The sequence below is a fragment of the Orycteropus afer genome, unplaced genomic scaffold (genome assembly GCF_000298275.1).
Source record: "Orycteropus afer afer isolate SDZICR_OR568_19922 unplaced genomic scaffold, OryAfe1.0 scaffold00596, whole genome shotgun sequence".
NCBI classification, from domain to species: domain Eukaryota; kingdom Metazoa; phylum Chordata; class Mammalia; order Tubulidentata; family Orycteropodidae; genus Orycteropus; species Orycteropus afer.
This window is the reverse complement of record NW_006922183.1, coordinates 1,025,363-1,046,941: the sequence shown is the minus strand read 5'-3', so window position 1 is coordinate 1,046,941 and position 21,579 is coordinate 1,025,363. Positions and strand designations below refer to the sequence as shown.

At 38.5% G+C, this 21,579-nt stretch overlaps 1 protein-coding gene across 1 annotated transcript in view; it reads left to right on the top strand.

Moving 5' to 3' along the window:
* Window positions 1–21,579, top strand: part of ROS1 (ROS proto-oncogene 1, receptor tyrosine kinase) — a 199,255-nt gene that overhangs the window by 66,146 nt on the left and 111,530 nt on the right. The window contains exons 19-28 of the mRNA XM_042783027.1: window positions 3,364–3,581; window positions 3,914–4,074; window positions 4,622–4,766; window positions 8,576–8,838; window positions 12,622–12,685; window positions 13,013–13,215; window positions 14,921–15,126; window positions 16,245–16,531; window positions 19,116–19,118; window positions 19,622–19,801. Of these exons, the coding sequence (XP_042638961.1) occupies window positions 3,364–3,581; window positions 3,914–4,074; window positions 4,622–4,766; window positions 8,576–8,838; window positions 12,622–12,685; window positions 13,013–13,215; window positions 14,921–15,126; window positions 16,245–16,531; window positions 19,116–19,118; window positions 19,622–19,801 (1,730 nt within the window). The remainder of the gene's footprint in view (window positions 1–3,363; window positions 3,582–3,913; window positions 4,075–4,621; window positions 4,767–8,575; window positions 8,839–12,621; window positions 12,686–13,012; window positions 13,216–14,920; window positions 15,127–16,244; window positions 16,532–19,115; window positions 19,119–19,621; window positions 19,802–21,579) is intronic.

Here is a 21,579-nt window from a genome sequence, read left to right as displayed (position 1 = left end):
TTGTCTTACTGTAGTGGTTTGCATGTGGCCATGATGCTGGAAGTTATGCCACCAATATTTCAAATACCAGCAGTATATCAACAGGGAACTGGAAAAACTTTAAGCCAGATTCACAAGGGGACTCAGAATGACAGCTATCATTGCTCATGTCAGATCGATCTTGGCTGAAAGCAGAGAATACCAGAAAGATGTTTACCTGTGTTTTATTGAATATGCAAAGGCATTTGTCTGTGTGGATCATAACAAATTATGGATAACATTGAGAAGAATGGAAATTCCTGAACACTTAATTGTGCTCATGAGGAACCTGTATATAGACCAAGAGGCAGTCGTTTGAACAGAATAAGGGGATACTGCATGGTTTAAAATCAGGAAAGATGTTTATCAGTATTGTATCCTTTCACCATTTGCTGAGCAAATAATCCAAGAAGCTGACTACATGAAGAATGCAACATCAAGACTGGAGGAAGACTCATTAACAACCAGTGATATGTAGATGACACAACCTTGCTTGCTTACAGCCTTCAGTATAGATTATACCTCAACACAAAGAAAACGAAAATCCTCACAACTGGACAAATCTGCAACATCATGATCAACGGAGAAAGACTGAATTTGTCAAGGGTTTAATTTTATTTGGATGCACAATCAACGCCATGGAAGGAGCAGTCCAGAAATCAAGTGATTTATTGCATTGGACAAATCTGCTGCAAAAGGCCTTTTTTAGTGTTAAAGAATAAAAGTGTCACTTTGAAGAGTAAGATGCGCCCAACCCAAGTCATGATATTTTCAGTCATCTCTTATACATATGAAAGCTGGACAAAGAATAAGGAAGACCAATGAAGAATTGATGCATTTGAATCATGGTATTGGTGAAGAATGTTGGATGCACCATCAACTGCTAGAAGAATGAACAAATCTGTCTTGGAAGAAGTACAGTCAGAATGCCTTTTAGAAGCATTTGTCTTGTAGATGGGTAATGTTATCAGGAGAGATCATTGCCTGGAGAAGGATATCATGTTTAGTAAAGTAGAGGGTCAGCAAAAATGAGGAAGACCCACAACAAGATGGATAGACACAGTGGCTACAACAATGAGCTCAAGCAGAGCAATAATTGTGAAGATGGCACAGGACCAGGCAGGGCTTCATTCAGGCAGGGCCATTCATTCAACACTGTATATAGTGTTGTTATGAGTGTGAACTGACTTGACAGCACCTAACAACAACAACAATGACCTACGGTGTCGCAGACATTGTGCTTGGCCCTAGAGCTAATGAACTTGATAATGTAAGTGGCTTTTTTAAAAAAATATTTATAGTTCTTGGAAAAAGACAGTGGAAACAACACTGGTGAATATACATCTTTATAAGGAGCTCTGGTGGCATAGTGGGTAAGACATCTGGCTGCTTACTAGAAGGTCCATGGTTCAAACCCACCGGCTGTTCCATGGGAAGAAGATGAGGCAATCTACTTCCATAAAGATTTACAGCCTTGGAAACCCAATGAGGGTTTCTATGAGTCGGTATAGACTTGATGGCAGTGAGTTTGTTTTTGTTTTTTTCTCCATCACTATAATACTAACAATTCCCAGATCTGGTCTTTGCTTGTTTCTCAAAGGGGTATCGTGAAATTTTCAAAACAAATCTTTTATTTATTTTGATTTTTAAACACTGCAGTTTATACTTTTGTAAAGAGGAGAATGCCAACACTTAAAAAAAAAAAAAAAGATTTCAAGAAATCATAAGAAGAAACAAAACAAAACAAAAAAACTACCACTCCAAAACTCTAAGACTCACTGAGAGAGTTTTTATTGGGCATTAGGCAAGTGGCATAATTTTGGAAAGAACAGGGAGCTGTGAATAGCGTAAAGTGAAGGGCCAAGCTAGAACAATGAAAGTAAGTCAGACGACTAAGCAAGAGTAGGAGGCAGGCACAACTCAGTGGGGAGAAACCTAGCAATAGAGCTGTGTGTCCTGGGTCGACTGTCAGTGTTGCTGTTGTTATGCTTGTCTGTTTGTGCAGGGGTTATTTGCGGAGGGCTCATAGAATTGACTGTTTAATCCATCCATCTTTTGATTTCCTGAGAAAGCCGTGATGAAATGAGATCAGAAGCATAATTGTTATACTCACATTTTATGGATGGTTAAATGAGAGGTTATTTGACTAAAAGCACACATTTTAGTATGCTGCCTCTGAAGTATGTATCTCCTAGGCTATGAATTAGTCAATTCACAGTGAAATAGAGTCCTTCCCATCCTGGGCACTCTTTCCTGGCATCAAGGTGAACTGAGGTAGGTATTCAGGTGTTGTTGTTGTTATGTGCCGTCAAGTCGGACCGACTCATAGCAACCCATCCTTGGGTTTCAAGGCAGTATCACTACAGAAGTAGATTGCCTCATCTTCCTTCCGAGGAGTGGTTGGTGGGTTTGAACCGCCAGTCTTCTGGTTAGCAGTCAAGTGCCTTAGGCACTATGCTACCAGAGCTCCCAGGTAGTTGCTTAAAAAATGAGTTATCTGAATGAAGGGATATAACAGACTGAAAGGATGACCACCCAAGCCAATGAAGTCTGACTAACTCTGCTCATAACAGAAGGTATTTTGTGGCCTTGTGGACCAGAGACCTCATGGCCACCAGATTCAGGAACCACTCTCTCTTGTCAGTTCTGGAAAAAATGTCCCTCAATTCTTGCTCCTTGGGTACCTAATTTTTTCAAATCCTCAAATGTAACTGGCTTCCTTTTCTTAGTTATAGTTATATGCCATCCTAACTCTTGCTACTATCTCCAGTGTTGTTACTGGGTTATCTTTAGTGGGTCATAAACCCCCTATGTCTTACACTTACAAGCAACATTTGGGCCTCATGTACAGATAAAAAATTCATACTTTATGCATTAGTTTTTTTTTCCCCCGAATGATAACCTTATTTCTAAGTCCTGGAAGTACTTTGCCTCACATCTTTCTTCTGCTATGCTAATGTAGGAGCATATGAAATAAACCAAAGACTTTATCTCTGTGCTAATGAAATATTGAGAATTCAGGTTGTGTCCTTGATGTAGGGTATTACCAAAGACACAAACATTGTTTTAAAAGTTGCAACACGCATAACACTTTTGCTATTGCAATATCACATTAATGGTAAGAGAAACCTCTAGAAAATTTGCCTTAGGTCTATTTAAGATAAGTGTAAAAATCAACTTAATATGGAACCGAGAATAATGACAATATTGTTGCAAAGTATTTTCTCTTTGCTTTCATGTACACAGGTACACACATAATTACAAGCACTCCGTCTCACTAGTACAGGCATATACTAGCCCTCAACCTGACTCCAGATATACACACTAACTGGTGTTATGTTTTAGCAGCATTACTGAGACCACCATCACAGAATTTGCAGCCTGGAGTACTTCTGAAATTTCCCAGAATGCACTGATGTACTATAGTGGTCGACTCTTCTGGATCAATGGTTTTAGGATTATCACAGCTCAGGAAATAGGTCAGAGAACCAGTGTCTCAGTTTTGGAACCTGCCAAATTTAATCAGTTCACAATTATTCAGACATCTCTCAAGCCTCTACCAGGTACAATATTTTATTCCTGCCTCCTTTCTCCCCCCACATACCTATGGTCAATAAATGTTTAGGTTGGGATTTATTCCTAAGAATTATGTTTTAGAAGGAAAAGGCTTTAATAGTTTCCATTGATTTGTTTGTGGCCAGTTTCATCTTAACCAAAATTTACAGCCTGAAAAAGTCAGAAAAATATGTGTTTTTAGGATATATTAGAGGAAAGGAAAATTTTGTTCTGGTATAAATTATTAGTAATTTTATTAATTTTCTGTGATTTCTATGATGTTTGATAATCCTAAATAAATCCTTTCTCCCTCTATTTCTTTCTTTCTCCTACCCCATAGGGAACTTCTCCTTTACCCCTAAAGTTATCCCAGATTCTGTTCAAGAATCTTCATTTAGGATTGAAGGAAATGCTTCAAGCTTTCAGATTCTGTGGGACGCTCCCCCTGCAGTAGACTGGGGTGGTATTTTCTACAGTGTGGAATTTAGTGCTTATTCTAAGGTATGGCTTTGATTCTATTAACTTGCATTTCTCAGACACACTATGTCATCTGCATCTGCCCAGCCCACGCTCGTTACACTTTCTTCACTTAGCCAAGGCCGCCTCTTTTGCTTTCCCTGCAGCATTTGGTTAGTTGGATTATTCCTAAGAACACCTGTTGATAACCAGTCTCTGACTGCTTTGTGGTTAGTGTTAACATTAGATACACTTTGACTGGTTTGTGTGGTAAAACATGGGACTTAATCAAAATTGTTGTTGTTGTTGTTATGTGCCATCAAGTCGGAACCAACTCATAGCGACCCCTCCTTGGGTTTCCGAGGCAGTATCACTACGGAAGTAGGATTGCCCAACCTTCCTTCTGAGGAGTGGCTGGTGGGTTTGAACCGCCAGCCTTCTGGTGAGCAGTCATGTGCCTTAGGCACTATTTTGCAAAACTGCAAGTTTTGACTTCACATGTGAACCAAAATTTAGAGATTTTAGTTAATTAGAAATGAAAGATTATATGATTCTCCTCCTAAGAAAATAATGTTTTGTGCTTATATTTCAGTTTCTGGCTAGTGAACAGCAACCTTTACCTGTATTTACTGTGGAAGGGCTGGAGCCCTATGCCTTATTTAATCTTTCTGTCACTCCTTACACCTACTGGGGAAAGGGCCCTAAAACATCTCTGTCACTTCGAGCACCTGAAACAGGTACAGGGGTTAAAAATTTCCCTTAAAAAAAAGGGGGGGGGGGGTAAGATTTTTGCTTTCCATGATCTTGACTGGATATTTAGAAATTCTTTAAAATAGCTTTCAGTTTTGTAGATGTGTGTAGCTTCAATATGCTGACAATGACCTTTTGGAGATTTTCATAGCACTATTAAAATAAATATGCATAATTTCTTCCAAAATGATATTTCAAAGAATTCTTAAAGAATGCTACACTTGATTTGAATAATATATAAGATGCAGAGGCATGGGTTTGGTATTTGTAAAGAGCATCAGAAGAAAAATAGGCATTTAGGAGCAGGAATATCAGATGTTCTCAGAGTCCTCCATGGGTGAATAACTCATGTCTAAATTAATTTTTTTTGGAATTAAATTTTAAAAGTATGCTAGACATAAATTTAATTTATGTATCACTTTAAAATGTACAAAGCAGATTTATATACAGCATTTCTTTAATAAACATTTATTACATACCTATTATTGTAAAATGAAACATCATTTTATTTGATTGCCACACAGCTCTGAGGAAGGTAGAATTAGTTATTCTTTCTACTGTGCAAGTAAAAAAATGGAAGCCCAACAATTGCCCAATGTAAAAATAGCTAATAAGTGGCTGGGCTGAGACTCAGTATAGACTTTTCACCACAGTGTCATCAAATCTCTATTTAGTCATTTTTGCAAATGCTGATAAACAACAGTGTCATATTGAGTTAATTGGTTATAAAGCTCCTAGCACAGGACTTGGCGAGAAGTAAGAGCTTAGTGAACACAGATATCCATTCATCATTATATTTTATGCTGTCAAATTTCTTTCAACACTGTTTATCCATGAGTCTCATAGCAGGACCATAATGGAGCCTGAGCAAGTTCTAGAGCAGTTAGTATTTGGGTCCAAGTATGCTGTGTTTGACATTGTCTTGGGATATCAGCTTTGGTTTGATTGTCCTACGGAAACAGATTTGACTGCACTCATAAGAAGATGGGCTGCAGGCTGGGGTCAGCAGTACTCTGCTGGATGCTGGAGGCAATATGGAAGAATGATGAGATGTGGACCTTGCTCTCGAGGAGTTTACAATATAGTTGGGAAATTACTGAAGCTGACCAACCTTTATTAAGCATTTACTGTATATAAATCCAATGCTAGATTTAGAGGCTTTAATGAGGAACAAGAAAAGATGCAGGAGCCTCTGGTGGCTAAGCAGTTAAGCACTCAGCTGCTGACTGAAAGAGCAGCTGTTCAAACCCACCAGACACTCTGTGGAAGAAAAATGTGGCAGTCTGCTTCTGTAAAAAGGTACAACCTCAAAAACTCTCTGAGCAGTTCTACTCTGTCCTGTATGGTCACACTGTAAGTGGGAATCCACTCAACAGCAGTGGGTTTGTTTTTTCGTTTTTGGTTTAAGAAAAGGTGCTTTCTGTGATAGAGATCATGATCTGGTGGGAGGATAGATTCCTATGGATAATGAGGAGCTCTGGTAACGTAGTGCCTAAGGCACTTGACTGCTAACCAGAAGGTTGGCGGTTCAAACCCACCACCCACTCCTCAGAAGGAAAGTTGGGCAATCTACTTCCATAGTGATACTGCCTCAGAAAACCAAGGAGGGGTTGCTATGAGTTGGGTCCATCTCAAGGGCACATAACAACAACAAAAATGATAATAGAAACAAAACAGGTGAGCAGAGGTGGCATAAAGAGAAGAGGAATACTATGAACTGTCTTTTATATCAAGATGTTTCAGGTTCTTAGGAGGAGACAGACAAGGACTGCTATGGCCAGTAAAGCCTTTTAGGGAGTGAAGTGCAAACTTTAGCTGGTCCCTGAGGAATGTTGCAAGAAGAAATATCTCATGTGTGAAGTACAAATGTAAAAAGGCCTGGAGATTGAATAGCACTATCAGTGTGGAACATTAAGAAGTAATGTGATCGGCAGGAGGCTACCTGGAGGGAGTGAGTGGTTTGACCTGTGGGCTCGGGACCATGGTCACAGGGGACATTAAGATCAACACAAAAACATTGTTCTACAACCTACTTTGGTGAGTAGCAACTGGGATCTTAAAAGCTTGCAAACAGCCATCTAGATGCAACAATGGATCTCTCCTCATCTAGAGCAAAGAAGAATGAAAAAAAGGCATGGAACCAATTAGTCCAAGGGACTGGTACACTGTGCAATCCTCAGCCTGTATGACTATGAGACCAGAAGAACTAGATGGTGCCTGGGTACACTGTCAACCAGTTGGAGGGTGATCTGTGTAGGAGATCCTGGAAAGAGTGGGAGAACAATGAGGAATAAAACTCAAAATCATAAACAACAGCAACAACAAACCAGGTTTGCTGGTCTGATAGAGCCTGGTGAAACCCCTGAGACTTACCTGCCCTTCAGGTCTGGAATAGAACTCCCTCCTGTGGTTTCTAGCCAAATAAAAGACAGGCATATGGGCTGAACGTTTACATCAGGGCAGCTCTGGTGGTGTAGTGCCTAAGGCATTTGACTGCTAACCAGAAGGTTGGTGGTTCAAATCTACCAGCCGCTCCACAGAAGGAAGACTGGGCAATCTACTTCTGTAAAGATTTATCACCTTGGAAACCCGAAGGGGGTCACTATGAGTTGGAATCAGCTCAATGTCAGTGAGTTTTTTTTTTTTTTTTTTTTCTTTTAGATAAACTCCTTGGAGAGATTTGTCATGGGAGAAGAGAAGGGCAGTATATGCACAGGGAGACAGCTTGTGGAGTAGGAGTGCATGGGAGGGAAGGACACAGGGAAGAAGTAACTATGGAGAGGAAGTGGGAAGAGAGCTGTTACATTGGGAATTTGCAGTCAATGTCATGAGACAAAATGTGTATGAACTGCTATGTGGGAAATCAATTTATCTGTAAATTTTCACCCAAATCACAATAAAAATTAATAAAATAAAAAAGAAGCAATGTGATTGGAATGAGGTAGGGGAGAGGCTACTTTGTGGAGGAGTTCTGAGAAGAGAGACCTCTAGGATGCAATGGCTTGGTAATCAGGCAGAGGAATTTATCTTGATTAAAGGACTGGGAGAAACTAAATTGCTTGGTTAGGTTCTAGAACAAATGAGAACTGTCCTCTGAATCCCATAGCCCTCTGGGAGCTATCTGATTTCTCCTAAACTTCTGCCTCCCAGAAAAATCCAGGATGAGAGGGCTTGGATTCTGAGTTGCTGCATTTTGCGCCCTAAAGTGGTTGAAGGCTAGATAGAGTGACTGCTATTTCCATCTCCAGCTATATCACACAGTCAGGTTGAGATTGAGTATTGCATTTTATAAGTAGAACCAACCACCTTCTATCTACACAGGACATAGATGAGGAAGATGTGGTAAGAAGAGGGATTTTAGATGGACATAAGGATGTCTTATGTGTCAGTAAGATTTGCTGGTGCAAATTGGGATGTTTCTGAATAAATCTATAGATAGTCTCCCTTAAAGGTTTTTAAGAATGTGATAACTATATCTCAACTGCCTGGAATGAGAAACTTTTATTGCTAAGTTGCTCCATATACTTATTAAATTAAAAAAAAAAAAAACAAAAAACAACCACTGCCGTAGAGTCGATTTTGACTCATAGTGACCCCTGTTGGGTTTCCAAGGCAGTAAATCTTTATGGAAGTATATTGCCCGGTCTTGCTTCTGCAGAGTAGCTGGTGGGTTTGAATCACTAGCCTTGTGGTTAGCAGTCAGATGTCTTAGGCACTGTGCTATCAGAGCTCCTAGTCTTATATAAAATCCAGTCTTATATTGTTCACTGTCCTTATGTGTGCATCTGCTTTTCAGTTCCATCAGCACCAGAGAATCCCAGAATATTTGTATTACCAAGTGGAAAATACAGCAACAAGAACGAAGTTGTGGTGGAATTTAGGTGGAATAAACCCAAGTATGAAAATGGTGTGTTAACAAGATTTGAAGTTTTCTATCAAATATCCAATCAAAGTGATGCAAATGAAACATTCAAAGACTGGATTTCTGTCAATGTTACTTCCTCTATGATGTCTTTTCAACTGGAGGGCATAAGACCTGACTACATTGTTTGCTTCCAGGTATGAGAGTGAAAATGGGAATTTTGAGGTCTTCACACGACAAAGTAGAAGGTTAATTAAAGGAGTCGGTTAAGAATTCTATCAATATTGTGAGGCATGCTGTGATTGTGGGATCGAGTGGGCAGTGATACTACAGAGGAGAGAAGAGGAGAAGAGACAGCCAAGGCAAAGGACATTTCCACACCTTTCTTGCATTCAGGGTAATTCTCAGATTCAGAGTCAAGCATTATTTTTGAGGCCATTACTTCAGGTCACGCACCATGGCAGGTACTTTCATATATATTATCCCATTTGATCCCCTTACTGTGAAGAAAAAGCCTAAGCTATATGACTACTAAGTGATGTGTCATAATCAAACCTCTAGAGTCTTTTACATTATGTCATGTCAACACTGTGAATCATCTAGGTGCCCCTACTTGGAATTGTCAATGAAAATAAAAGCTGAAGCTCAAATAGTTGATATCTCATAATTTTCACTGACTGACACTACCTTGATGCTGAAAAAGGAGAAAGAGAAAATAACAGTCAAGAAAAAGGGCTACTGTCACCTCTATTTGATATTTTAACTTTCATGAGAGATCTTTCCATTTGTGCTAGATTACTTGATGATTTTTCAGATCCTCAATAAATAGTAGGTTGGTGACAATGTTGTGTATGTTTAGAGTTATTTTCCTTTTCTTTAGGAGTGAAATAATGTTTTGATCATGTGCTAGAGATTGTTGTTGTTGTTGTTATGTGCCGTTGAGTCGGCCCCGACTCATAGCGACCCCTCCTTGGGTTTCCGAGGCAGTATCACTATGGAAGTAGATTGCCCAACCTTCCTTCTGAGGAGTGGCTGGTGGGTTTGAACTGCCAGCCTTCTGGATAGCAGTGAAGTGCTTTAGCCACTATGCTACCAGAGCTCCTTGTGCTAGAGTTTAGAGTTTCCTAAAAACTGCTTTTTTTTCTTTTTATAAAATTAAAATTTAATAATTACTTTGATCATTTATCAGCTTTACATATGTTAATGAAAAAAGTAATTAAAAGTTAGAAATAAAAGATAGTCCTATTTATAAGAACTATGCGTGTTATGGTTAAATAAATATTCTGGTTAAGTGCATCTGTCTATATGTACAAATAGTTTCTAATCTCAGACACCATGGAACCACACCATGTGAAGACACAACTTGATTGCATGAATTTCAGTTCACAAGATCCTGTGCAAAAAATGCTTGCTACACATACACACACACACACACACACACACTATACACAGATAACTAAATAGGATATATACCCCCACACCCCAAAATACCTACTGCTGTCAAGTCAACTTTGACTCCTAGTGACCCCATAGGACAGAGTAAAAGTATAATGAAAATAATTCAGTTTTTATTGATTGAATGAGCACTTGAGGGTCTATTTTTTGGAGCCATTAACATGGATGTCAATTATCTTTATAGGATTTTACAGGGTTTGGCAATGGATTAGTTATTACACAATAAAAGATATAAAAATGATTAAAAAGAAAAACTTTACTGTTGGAAAATGGAATGGTACAGTAGCAAGAAAAGTATACAGACCTCAAGAGATTTAGTTCTTATGCCTGCATTACCATGGAAGGGTTACTTACCTTGATTATGAACCTTGCCTCATTTCTACTCTTAGTAGTTATGAAGATCAAAAGATGTGATCAATATATGTGAAAGTTGTTTGAAATACACAATTCACTTTTATGTGTAAGGTTTAACTGTTTTATTTTATTTTGTAATTCTCCTTTTTAAAAAGTAAAGAAAATTTAGTTATTTGGAGCATCTAGTTTGAATTCAGGAGCTCTGGTAGTTTAGTGCCTAAAGCACTTGACTGCTAACCAGAATGCTGGTGGTTCAAACCCACCAGCCACTCCTTGGAAGGAAGATGGGGCAATCTACTTCTGTAGTGATACTGCCTCAGAAACCCAAGGAGGGGTCCGACTATGAGTCGGGTCTGACTTGACAGCATATAACAACAACAACAACTGTTTGAATTCAAAATAAGTGAAAGTTTACCATAGTCATCTTTTTTTTTTTTTTTAATTGTGCAAATTTACAAAGATTTGTTTTACATTCAGTGTTTCGTGCACATTTGATTTCACAGCCCCGATAACCATCCCCAATCATAAAAACTCTCCTCCCCTCTCCTCCCTGTGACTACCCCTCCCTGCGCCCTTCTTATCTGTGCAGTCCTGTCTGTCCAGCTTTCCCTCTGTGTGAATGCTGCCCCTCTGATGTCTCGTTGCTGGTTGATCTAAGGGATACGTCTCCCTAGAGTAGATGGATCATCTTCCTGGAGTAGGTGTTCTGTATGTAGGTCTTCCTACTGTTGGAGTGAGAGCCAACCCATGGAAGTGAGTCCCTTTCCAGGCCCGAAGGATAATCCGGGGCCATAGTCTCAGGGTTCCACCAGTCTCTATTCGACCAGTAATTCTGGTCATTTTGTGTTTTTGAATTTTGTTTCACATTTTTCCTCCCACTCTATCCACATCTCCAATTTTGATACCTTTCCAAGTGGTTGGCATTGGTAGCTGGACACCATCTAATTCTGGTCTCAGGTCATGAAGGCTGAGGTCCTCATGGTCCATAATATCTTTGGACTAATTGTTTCCAGATGACTTTCATTTTCTTCACTCTTCTTTGCTCCAGATGAAAGGAGACCAATAGTTGCATCTTAGAGGCTGCTCAAAAGCTTTTAGGATACCTGTCACTACTCACCAAAGTAGGATGTAGAACAAGATTTTTATGTATTATGTTGTGCCAGTTGAGCACAAAGTCCCATGAGACTATGGTCCTGAGCCCACAGGACTGGTGATTCTCTCTCTCAAGGTGTTTGGTTGTGTCTGAGAAGCTATGCCAACCCAGTCCTCTGTTGCTTCTGTAATGTATGTATATTATTTTGTAGCACAAGTGCTTATGTAAAATTATCTTCAGCCAAGTCTATCCTTGATCTTGGGTATATTCCTGTTTGCCTACCCCCACCTGATCTTCTCACCTATCTATGCATTACCCATAACCGAGTGTTTGGTGCCAGTGGTAATGCAGTATTGTCCATGTAATAGTATTTGCCTCTGTCGTCTTTATCTTTTGTGCATGTTTCTGAGTCCTTCCATTCCCTAATGTCACCATGCTGGTGACAGGCCCTTTCCATACCGCCCCTCTCCTCACCCAAATCAATGTGTGACCCCCAACTGATCAGAAATTTCCCCTCCTCTTTCCTCCCATCCCGGGTAACCAACAGTGAATTTCCTTCCCTGAGTAAACCTTTCCTTAACTTTTTACAATAATGGACTCATGCAATATTTGTCCTTCTGTGATTGACTTATTTCACTCAGCATAATGTCCTCCAAATTCATCCGTGTTGTGAGATGATTCATATATTCTTCATTATTCTTTAATATTGCATAGTATTCCATTGTGTGAATGTACCACAGTTTGAGTTTACCATAAGCTTTATAGTTTTGTTTCTGATACATATTCTATGTCTTTTAATTTTGGAAATACTCGAAGACCTTTTTTAGACATTTAAAAAATTTTAATAGACATTTGTTCCATTTCTTTGTACTTAAAAAAACCCCAAAGTCAACAACATGAGTATCAGGCAATATTTTTCCTTTTAGTAATTTATTACTATGTGCTTAGATGAATAATTATTTAAAATAAGAATGTGTATCAGGAGTGTGAAATGAAGCATACATCAGTCTCACAACTTAATTATGGCCACTGAGGACACTGTTGAGTGCAATTTTTTGTTTCGTTTTTGTCTCTTCAGGTTCGAGTCTTCACATCTAAAGGTCCAGGACCATTTTCTGACATAGCAAAATCCAAAACATCAGGTATTTGTTATCTAAAATCTGTATAAATATCACATAGTGCTTTAAAACATTTTTACCTGCTGGTATCCTTAGTTAGGTATATGAATGCTGAAGTTAAGTTCAAATAAAATAACTAATAAATTTTTATTATCACGAAAACATTCTTAAACAAACCTAGGGCTAGAGAGAGCCTATAAATTCAAACCATTCTCTTAACTGAGAACAGTATACTTGATGGACCCTAATAGGGCCCATGGATTTCAAAGCTATCTGATATTGAATCAATGTGCTTTGCTAATCTAAAGTTAGTTTTCTTATATATATTGTTTACTTGCTTTTCATTTTCAGCAATCAATCCTTTTCCATACCTCATAACTCTTTTTGGCAACAAGATGCATTTTTTAGATATGGATCTAAATCAAGTTGTGTGGACATTTTCATCAGAAAGAAACATCAGTGCCATGGGCTACACAGCTGATAATGAGATGGGGTATTATGCTGAAGAAGATTCTCTTTTCTTTTTAAACATGCACAATCTTTCTACATCTGAGGTATTTCACTATGTTATTCTTTTGAAATGAAGGCAGTAGAGCATTTGTGTATCACACTATTCCATAATTAAAATGACAGATCAATGGTTGAACCATGGAGATTAGAATGATTGAAAAGGACAGATGTATAATTTAGTCACAAATGAATACATAATAGATTTGGGGCAAAGATCATTCAGGATTAATTTAGCAACTAGTTATTGGATTTGAGGCACTGTGTTAGATCTTGGGATACAGAAAAAAATCACAGTTGTTGCTTTTAGCAAGCCCTAGTCTTGCACTAGTCTAAAACTAGGGAAGCAGATACTGCACAGAGATTAAGAGTCTGAACTTTGGAATCTAACAACCTAGACTCTAATTCTGGCTCCACTGTTTACTAGATCTGTGACTACTGGCAGGTTATTTCTTCTATGGTTAAGTAGTAACTACATCATAGAGTTACTGTGGGGATTAAATGAGATAATCCTTGCAAGCCATTTAGCCCAATGACTGGCATGTCGGAGGCATTCACTAAATGTTAGGTAGTAGAGAAGACAGACTAGAATAATTGTTTTGTTTGGAACAGAATGTAGTGGAATCAGAGAATGGATGTGCAATTTAACTTGGGGTAGTGATAGGTGATAGACTAGAAAGAGATCTTGGGATGGATAACATGTGCCAGGTGAACATGGGGAAAAGCAGAGGGAATAGCTGTAGTATGTTCAAACCTAAAACCAAAACCCACTGCCATTGAGTTGATCCCAACTCATAGTGACCCCCATTGGGGTTTCCAAGGTGGTAAATCTTTATGGAAGTAGATTGCCCCATCTTCCTTCCACGGAGCAGCTGGTGGGTTTGAATCACCAACCTTTTGGTTAGCAGTCAGATGCCTTAGGCACTGTGCAACCAACTCAGGGAGCAGTAAAACAGAGAGAGCTTGAAAAGGACAAGGGGGTGGGGGTAGAGTCAAAAGCAGGTGGTAAAGCTGGAGAGGTAGGCAGGAAAAGGAATGAAATGAGCCTCCTTTACTGTACTACGGAGTCAGATGTCAACCAAGAATCCAACAGCAAGCCACTGAAGAAATTTAGTGGGTTGTTAACATGATCATGTTGTGTTTTAGAAAGACCCTATTTCAGGAGTGTGAAGAATGACTTGGGGTGAAAGTGAGGTTAATTTTGAAACAATTAGGCAACTGTTGCAGTAGAGGGGAAACTGGAGAGATATTTAAAAATAGGAATAAAGCACCATGATTTGTAACAAGAAGTCAGGGATGAACCATTTTTTGTCAGGATTGGCTCCTAGGATGAGTGTTGGAAATTCATGAAAACATAAAAGGCAGGAGAAAAGGAAGTTTGGGGATGAGGTGATAAATTCTGTTTTCTTGGGGCATTCATATGGAGATGCTCTGTAGGCAGTTCCGTGTTTCAGCCAGTAAATCACGGAGGGATCTTGCCTAAAGAGGTACATCTGTCCGAAGCCATAATACTAACTGTAAATATTCAGGGAAAAGTACAATGTGTGAAGAGGATTATCACAGCAGTATTGCATAATGGTAGGCAATCCAGAATTATTGAGGCTTAGATTACAAAGACAAAAATAAGTACAGTAAATAAATGATGTAGGTGATTACAGAAAAATCCTCAAATTCAAAGCAAACAAACCAACAACAACAACAACAACAAAAATGACCGACTATCTCCTTGGTTCTTCTCCACCTACTGTTAAGATTTTCCGAGATACACTGGTTTTTGATATCACAGTTATTACAGTTGACTGGATTTCAAGGCACCTCTACTTTGCACTGAAAGAACCACAAAATGGAATGCAAATATTTGATGTTGATCTTGAACATAAGGTGAAATATCCCAGAGTTCTGAAGATTTGCAACAGGAATTCAACAATAATCTCTTTTTCTGTCTATCCTCTCTTAAGGTATGTGAGGTGTGAGTCTTCATTTCTATTGTAGTGAAATATAGACATTTTAACTGTAATGTCTTTGGTTTAATATTGGAAGCCAGTGATGGGAAAATAAGAAACTTAGAGTTCTTGGCTCACTGTAAATTTTAAGCCACAACCACAGATACATAAATTTAACTCATACTGACAATTTGACTAATGTTAAGTTAATGCTAATTACAAACTAGCCCAGCTAGGAACACAATAACAGATTTTTATACCAGTTAATGTAATGATATCATCATTTGGTAGGCATTCAATAAATGTTAGCTAATACAGAAAATATGAAGGAGACTGAGACAGTGGCAAGAGACAGGTGGGCAGCATGTCTTGCCCAGCAAGAGATATTCTGTCTCACCCATCTTATTGTGAGTAATGTCCTCATGAATTTTAAGGCTTTCATTTAGTAATTGAGTAGTAATTTCCAGGCTGGGAAGACATATTACGTTTGTGCCATAGCACGGTTACAGGCAATTTTGAAGCTGGATTGTTAACTAGTGTTAAGAAGCACAAACAAACTTGAGAGGAGGAGAATAGAGACTAGCTTTGATGAAAAGTATGCAAATATATTTCATATTTGCAACCATTGATGAGCCATTTAACACATTGCCTAACAACATTATAGCCCAAAGGTTTAGTTGTAAACTAAGTAATTTATTGAGAAATCATTGGAAAATGTGATAAGTTAAACTTGTTGGGACTTCCTGCAACTCTCAAGAAGGTTATTAGACACTTGGACATGCTTTCTCCAAGGCTTTATTTGTTCCCCTAGTCATTAGGAATGATTTCATGGTTGATTTTCACTATTGTTGTTAATTGCTATTGAGTCAATTCCCACTCATGGTGACCCAATGTGTGTAGCGTAGAATTGATCCATATGATTTTCAAGGCTGTGACCTTTTGGAAACAGATTGCCAGGTCTGTCTTCCAAGGTGTCTCTGAGTGGGTTCAAACCTTCAACCTAATAGTCAAATGCTTAACTGTTTATGCTACCTAAAGACCCCATGGATCTTCATTGGAAACTAATATTTGCAATGATATGCTCTACTCACTAAGTTGGAGGGACTTTTATTTATTTATTTATTTTCTTATAGTCGCCTGTATTGGACAGAAGTTAGCAATTTTGGCTGTCAGATATTCTACTACAGTATTATCAACCACACCTTGCACCACATTCTGCAGCCCATGGCCACAAACATTCAGAATGGAAGGAGCCAATGTTCTTGCAATGTGACTGCATTTGAGTTAAGTGGAGCTATGACTATTGATAGCTCTGACCTAGAGCAACCATGCATATACTTTGTCAAAGGGCAAGAGATCTGGGCCATGGATCTAGAAGGATGTCAATGTAGGAGAGTTATCATGGTGCCTGCTATGCTTGGTAAGATGCTGATATGTACACACATCTCCCTTAGTAATGGCAGCTGCTCTTTTCCCATTACAAAGGGCTCGCATTCCACATATACTCAAAAGAGTATCCAAGTGGTATTTTCTCTGGATCATGCTAAATGTACTTGTAGAAGTCATTTCCAGGCAAATTATATATAGGCATTTGCACAATTTTCTAAATCTGCTCTTGTTTTTGTTATTTTATAAATAACAATAAGATTCCACTACTGAGTCAATTCTGACTCAGCGATCCTATAGGAAAGAGTAGAACTGCCCCACAGGATTTCCAAGGCTATAAATCTTTACGAAAGCAGACTGCCTCATCTTTCTCCCACAGAACTGCTGGTGGGTTTGAACCACTGACTTTTTGGTTAGCAACCCGATGCTTTGAACACTATACCACCAGAGCTCCTATAAATAATTATAGAGATGTAATTTATTGAGCTTTACTATATATTCTAGCATGCTACTAAATATATTATCTCATTCAATCTTCTCAACACCCTGATGAGATAGGTACTGGTACCCTCATTTTACAGATGAGGAAACTGAGGTTGAGAAAGGTAATTTGTCCAAAGGCCACAGTCTATTAGTAGAGGAGCTGAGTTTTAAAAGCCCAACTCCAACAGCTATGATCTTATCAGTACCCCACTCTACTTCTGCTTTGATAGTCCTCATGACTCGATATTCAGCATGAATTTGTCAATACTTGGCAAGTTTGTTGAAATGCACCTGGTTGTAGAGGAGATATTAGAAATTCTAAAATGACTTGGAAGGGCCCCTTCAAGTTTGGAACTGAACTCACCCCTGTGACTCAAATTTCAGCCAAAGAATAGACAGGCCTACGGGGTAAGCAATAACATGAGGGAGGAAGTGGGAAAAGTGCTGTTACATTGTGGGAAATGCATTCATGAAACGAAATGTGTATGAATAGTTGAATGGAAACCAGTTTTCTCTATAAATTTTAACTCAAATCATAATAAAAAAAAAAAAACAGTTGAAAAAGCAATAAATAAAGTGACTGGGAAGCCTCCTGATTAGAAGTAATTGCAACAGGAGAAAAACAAAAATTTCTAACCAACCTATATACTCTTCATAATCTATTCTTCACTGTCCAATATGGTAACTGCTATTTAAATTTATTAGAATTAAATAAAGTAAAAAATCTAGTATCTTAATCATCCTAGATTTCAAGTGCCACAAATGGCTGATGACTACTATATTGAATGATGCAGATATAGAATATTTACATCAGCACATAAAATTCTGTTGGGCAGTACTGGTCTATAAGTGAAGTTTTGAAATTGCAAATATATATACATATGCAACTGTAATTGCAAATATGCTTTTGCTGATATGTTACCCAGAGCCTTTTAGAAACAGTTCAAATGTACTCTCAATGGTCTGAAGAGCAGAGATAATGTTTTGAATTTCTCTCATTAGGAAAATTACTTGTTTCTGTTGAATTGGCTACATTGGAATAATCTAATGGGCCATTGTTTTATAGTTAGAGAACTAATTAGTCTTTCATGAATTCATAATTTAAATACATAATCCTAAAATTAGAAAAGAAGGATGGTTTTACAGATAATTTAGCTGACATTATGTTGGAAGAAATCCCCTTTACAAAAATGCCCTTGCTTGAACAGCTTGATTAATAAAATCTTCATTATTTTATAAAGAAGTCTGTTTTATTTGATGACTTTTTCCTTATATTAGCCAATCTCCTCCATGTTCCTCCCATCCATTGCTTTTAGTTATAACCTCTAAATTTATAAAGAATAAATTAATCACCTTCTACATGATAGATATACAGCTATGTAGAGAGAACTGTCACAGCCCATTATAGGTGTTACCTTTAGAAGAAAAATTGAAGTTTAGTAACTATTCTCCAGATGATGTGGCTTTTTAGCCCTAGCACCCTGCAGTGATTTCACTCTGCTAATATCCTCTTAAATATGGTTCCCGTATTGACACACTGTATTTTCAATGTGTTCTGGTCATTGCTGTAACTTACAGTCTTTTTCACACTCACTATTATTAAGACAGTTTTCTGTCACTTACTGAATTATAAAATTAATTATAAGCATGATTTAGATATTTATGTTTGTTCTTATTAAATTTCCCAGTTCTCTTGGGATATTTTTGAATCTCAGGTCTATAACTGAACATATAAGTGACTTTTGCCTGTTGTTGTTGTTGTTGTTATGTGCCGTCGAGTCAAACCCGACTCATAGCGACCCCTCCTTGGGTTTCCGAGGCAGTAGCACTACAGAAGTAGATTGACCCATCTTCCTTCCGAGGAGTGGCTGGTGGGTTTGAACTGCCAGCTGTCTGGTTAGCAGTCAAGTGCCTTGGCCACTATGCTACCAGAGCTCCTATTATGCATTATATACAGATTTGATCATTATGTTTACTGTGCAATCATTCCAAATAACTGATAAAAAATACTGAGCAAGACTCTGAGTCCTGTGCCTACCATCCAATAACTCCCTTCAGATTGACATTGCTTGACATGGAGTCATATAGGTTTAAAATCGTGGCTTTGCCCTTCTAACTAACTTTGTGGCCTTGAGCAGGTTATTTAACAAGCCCAAGCTTCAATTTCCCCTTCTACTAAAAAGCTAATAATAACAATATCCACTATACTAGTTTGATGTGGGGCTAAAATGAGAAAATAACTGATTCTTTGATTGTGTTAACAAAGTGTAGTCACTCTCAGTAAGGCACATGTTTATTCTACTACACTCTGTTTTACACTGATGGGAAAGATCCACATGCATTCTTTGAGTTAACAAAGTTTTTTTTTACTCCCATTTAGGTACATGAAGTAAGAAGAGATTTGCATGTTATTGAAGTAAATTTTGATTTTTAAGAATGAAAGGAGAAGACCGTTAACCAAATACATTTGGAAATCCCTTATCTTAATGACATAAAAGTGTTAGTTTCTTATATTGAGATAATAAATTGATTCAAATTTTAGCAGTTGTAATACAGAAAAAGATGCAATGTATTATTGTTGACTAGACAATTTAATGTGTACATTTTGTTGTTTATTTTACTATATCTTTTTAATCAACAGGAAAAAGCCTTGTCAGTTTAACTGTGGATGGAGAATTTATATATTGGATTGTCATGGCAAAGGACAGCAGCACACAGATTTATCAAGCAAAGAAAAAAAATGGAGCCATCTTCTTCCAGGTGAAGGCCCCAAGAAGTAAGCATATCTTGGCTTATAGTCCAGTTCTGCAGCCTTTTCCAGGTAATGAAGTCATTTTCATGATCAGCTTCTCCCTTCCAGTTTGTTGTTGTTGTTAGGTGCCCTAGAGTTGGCTTTGATTCATAGCATACCCTGTGTACAACAGAACAAAGCACTGCCTGGTCTCGTACCATCCTCACACTTGTTGCCATACTTGAGCCTATTATCACAGCCACGGTGTCAATCCAGCTTGTTAAGGGTCTTCCCCTTTTTTGCTGACCCTCTACTTTACCCAGGAGCTCTGGTAGCGTAGTGCCTAAGACACTTGACTGCTAACCAGAAGGCTGATGGTTCAAACCCACCAGCCTTTCCTCGGAAGGAAGGTTGGGCATTCCTACTTCCGTAGTGATACTGCCTCGGAAACCCAAGGAGGGGTCGCTATGAGTCGGGGCCGACTCGATGGCAAATAACAACAACAACTACTACTTTACCCAGTAGGATATCCTTCTCCAGGAATTGATCACTTCTGGTAACATGACCAAAGTATGAGAGATGAAATCTGGCTATTCTCCTTCTGGGAAGCATTCTCGTTATACTTCTTTAAAATAGATTTGTTCGTTCTTCTAGCAATCCACAGAACACTGAATACTCTTTGCCAACACAAGAATGTAAATGCATCAATTCTTCTGTGGTTTTCCTCTTCGTTGTCCAGCTCTCACATGCATAAGAGGCTGTTGAAAATACCATGGCCTAGGCCAGGCAAGCTTAGTCTTCAATGTGATATATTTGCTTTTAAACACTTTAAAGAAGTCTTTTGCAGCAGATTTTCCTAATACAATGAGTCCTTTGATTTCTTCACTGCTGCTTCAATAGGCATTGATTGTGGATCCAAGTAAAATGAAATCCTTGACAATTTGAATCTTTTCTCCATTTATCATTATGTTGCTTATTGGTCCAGTTGTGAGGATTTTTGTTTTCTTTATATTGAGGTGTAATCCCACTGAAGGCTGTACTCTTGGATCTTCATCAGTAAGTTCTTCTTCACTTTCAGCAAGCAAGGTTGTATCATCTGCATATCACAGGTTGTTAATGAGTCTCACTCCAATCCTGATGCACATTCTTCTTCATCTTGGATTATTTGCCTAACATACAGGTTGAATAAATATGGTGAAAGGATACAACCCTAATTTACACCTTTCTTGATTTTAAACCATGCAATATCCCCTTGTTCTGTGTGAATGACCACCTCTTGGTGTATGGATAGTTTCCGCATGAGCACAATTAAGTGTTCTGGAGTTCCCATTCTTCACAATTTTATCCAAAATGTGTTATGATCCACACAGTTGAATGCCTTGCATAGTCAATAAAACACAGGTAAACATATTTCTAGTATTGTCTGTTTTCAGCCAAGAAGCACCTGACATCAACAATGATGTCATTTGTTCCTTGCAGGTCAGGGTTGGAAAAATCGTGTCATGGGTCCTTCTCCAGGTTCTTCCTCCACCCTCTTTGTGCTGCTCTCAGTGTTGCTCCAAATTCTCAATCAGCCTTTTATGTATTCTGTGATTGTGGACTGCCCTAGATCACAAATTACCTCATGTTAACTCTGTGTGTCTACACGGCCTCAGCTGTGGGGCACACCCCACTTTCTGCTGTGATCTCTCTTCTCTTTCCCTTCTCAGTTCTACAGTTTCTCTTCTCTGTTTTCTCTGATATATTTTAGGCCTCCCAGTGGTACCAAATGGGAGCTCTGGTAGCATAGTGGCTAAGGCACTTGACTGCTAACCAGAAGGCTGGCGGTTCAAACCCACCAGCCACTCCTCGGAAGGAAGATGGGGCAA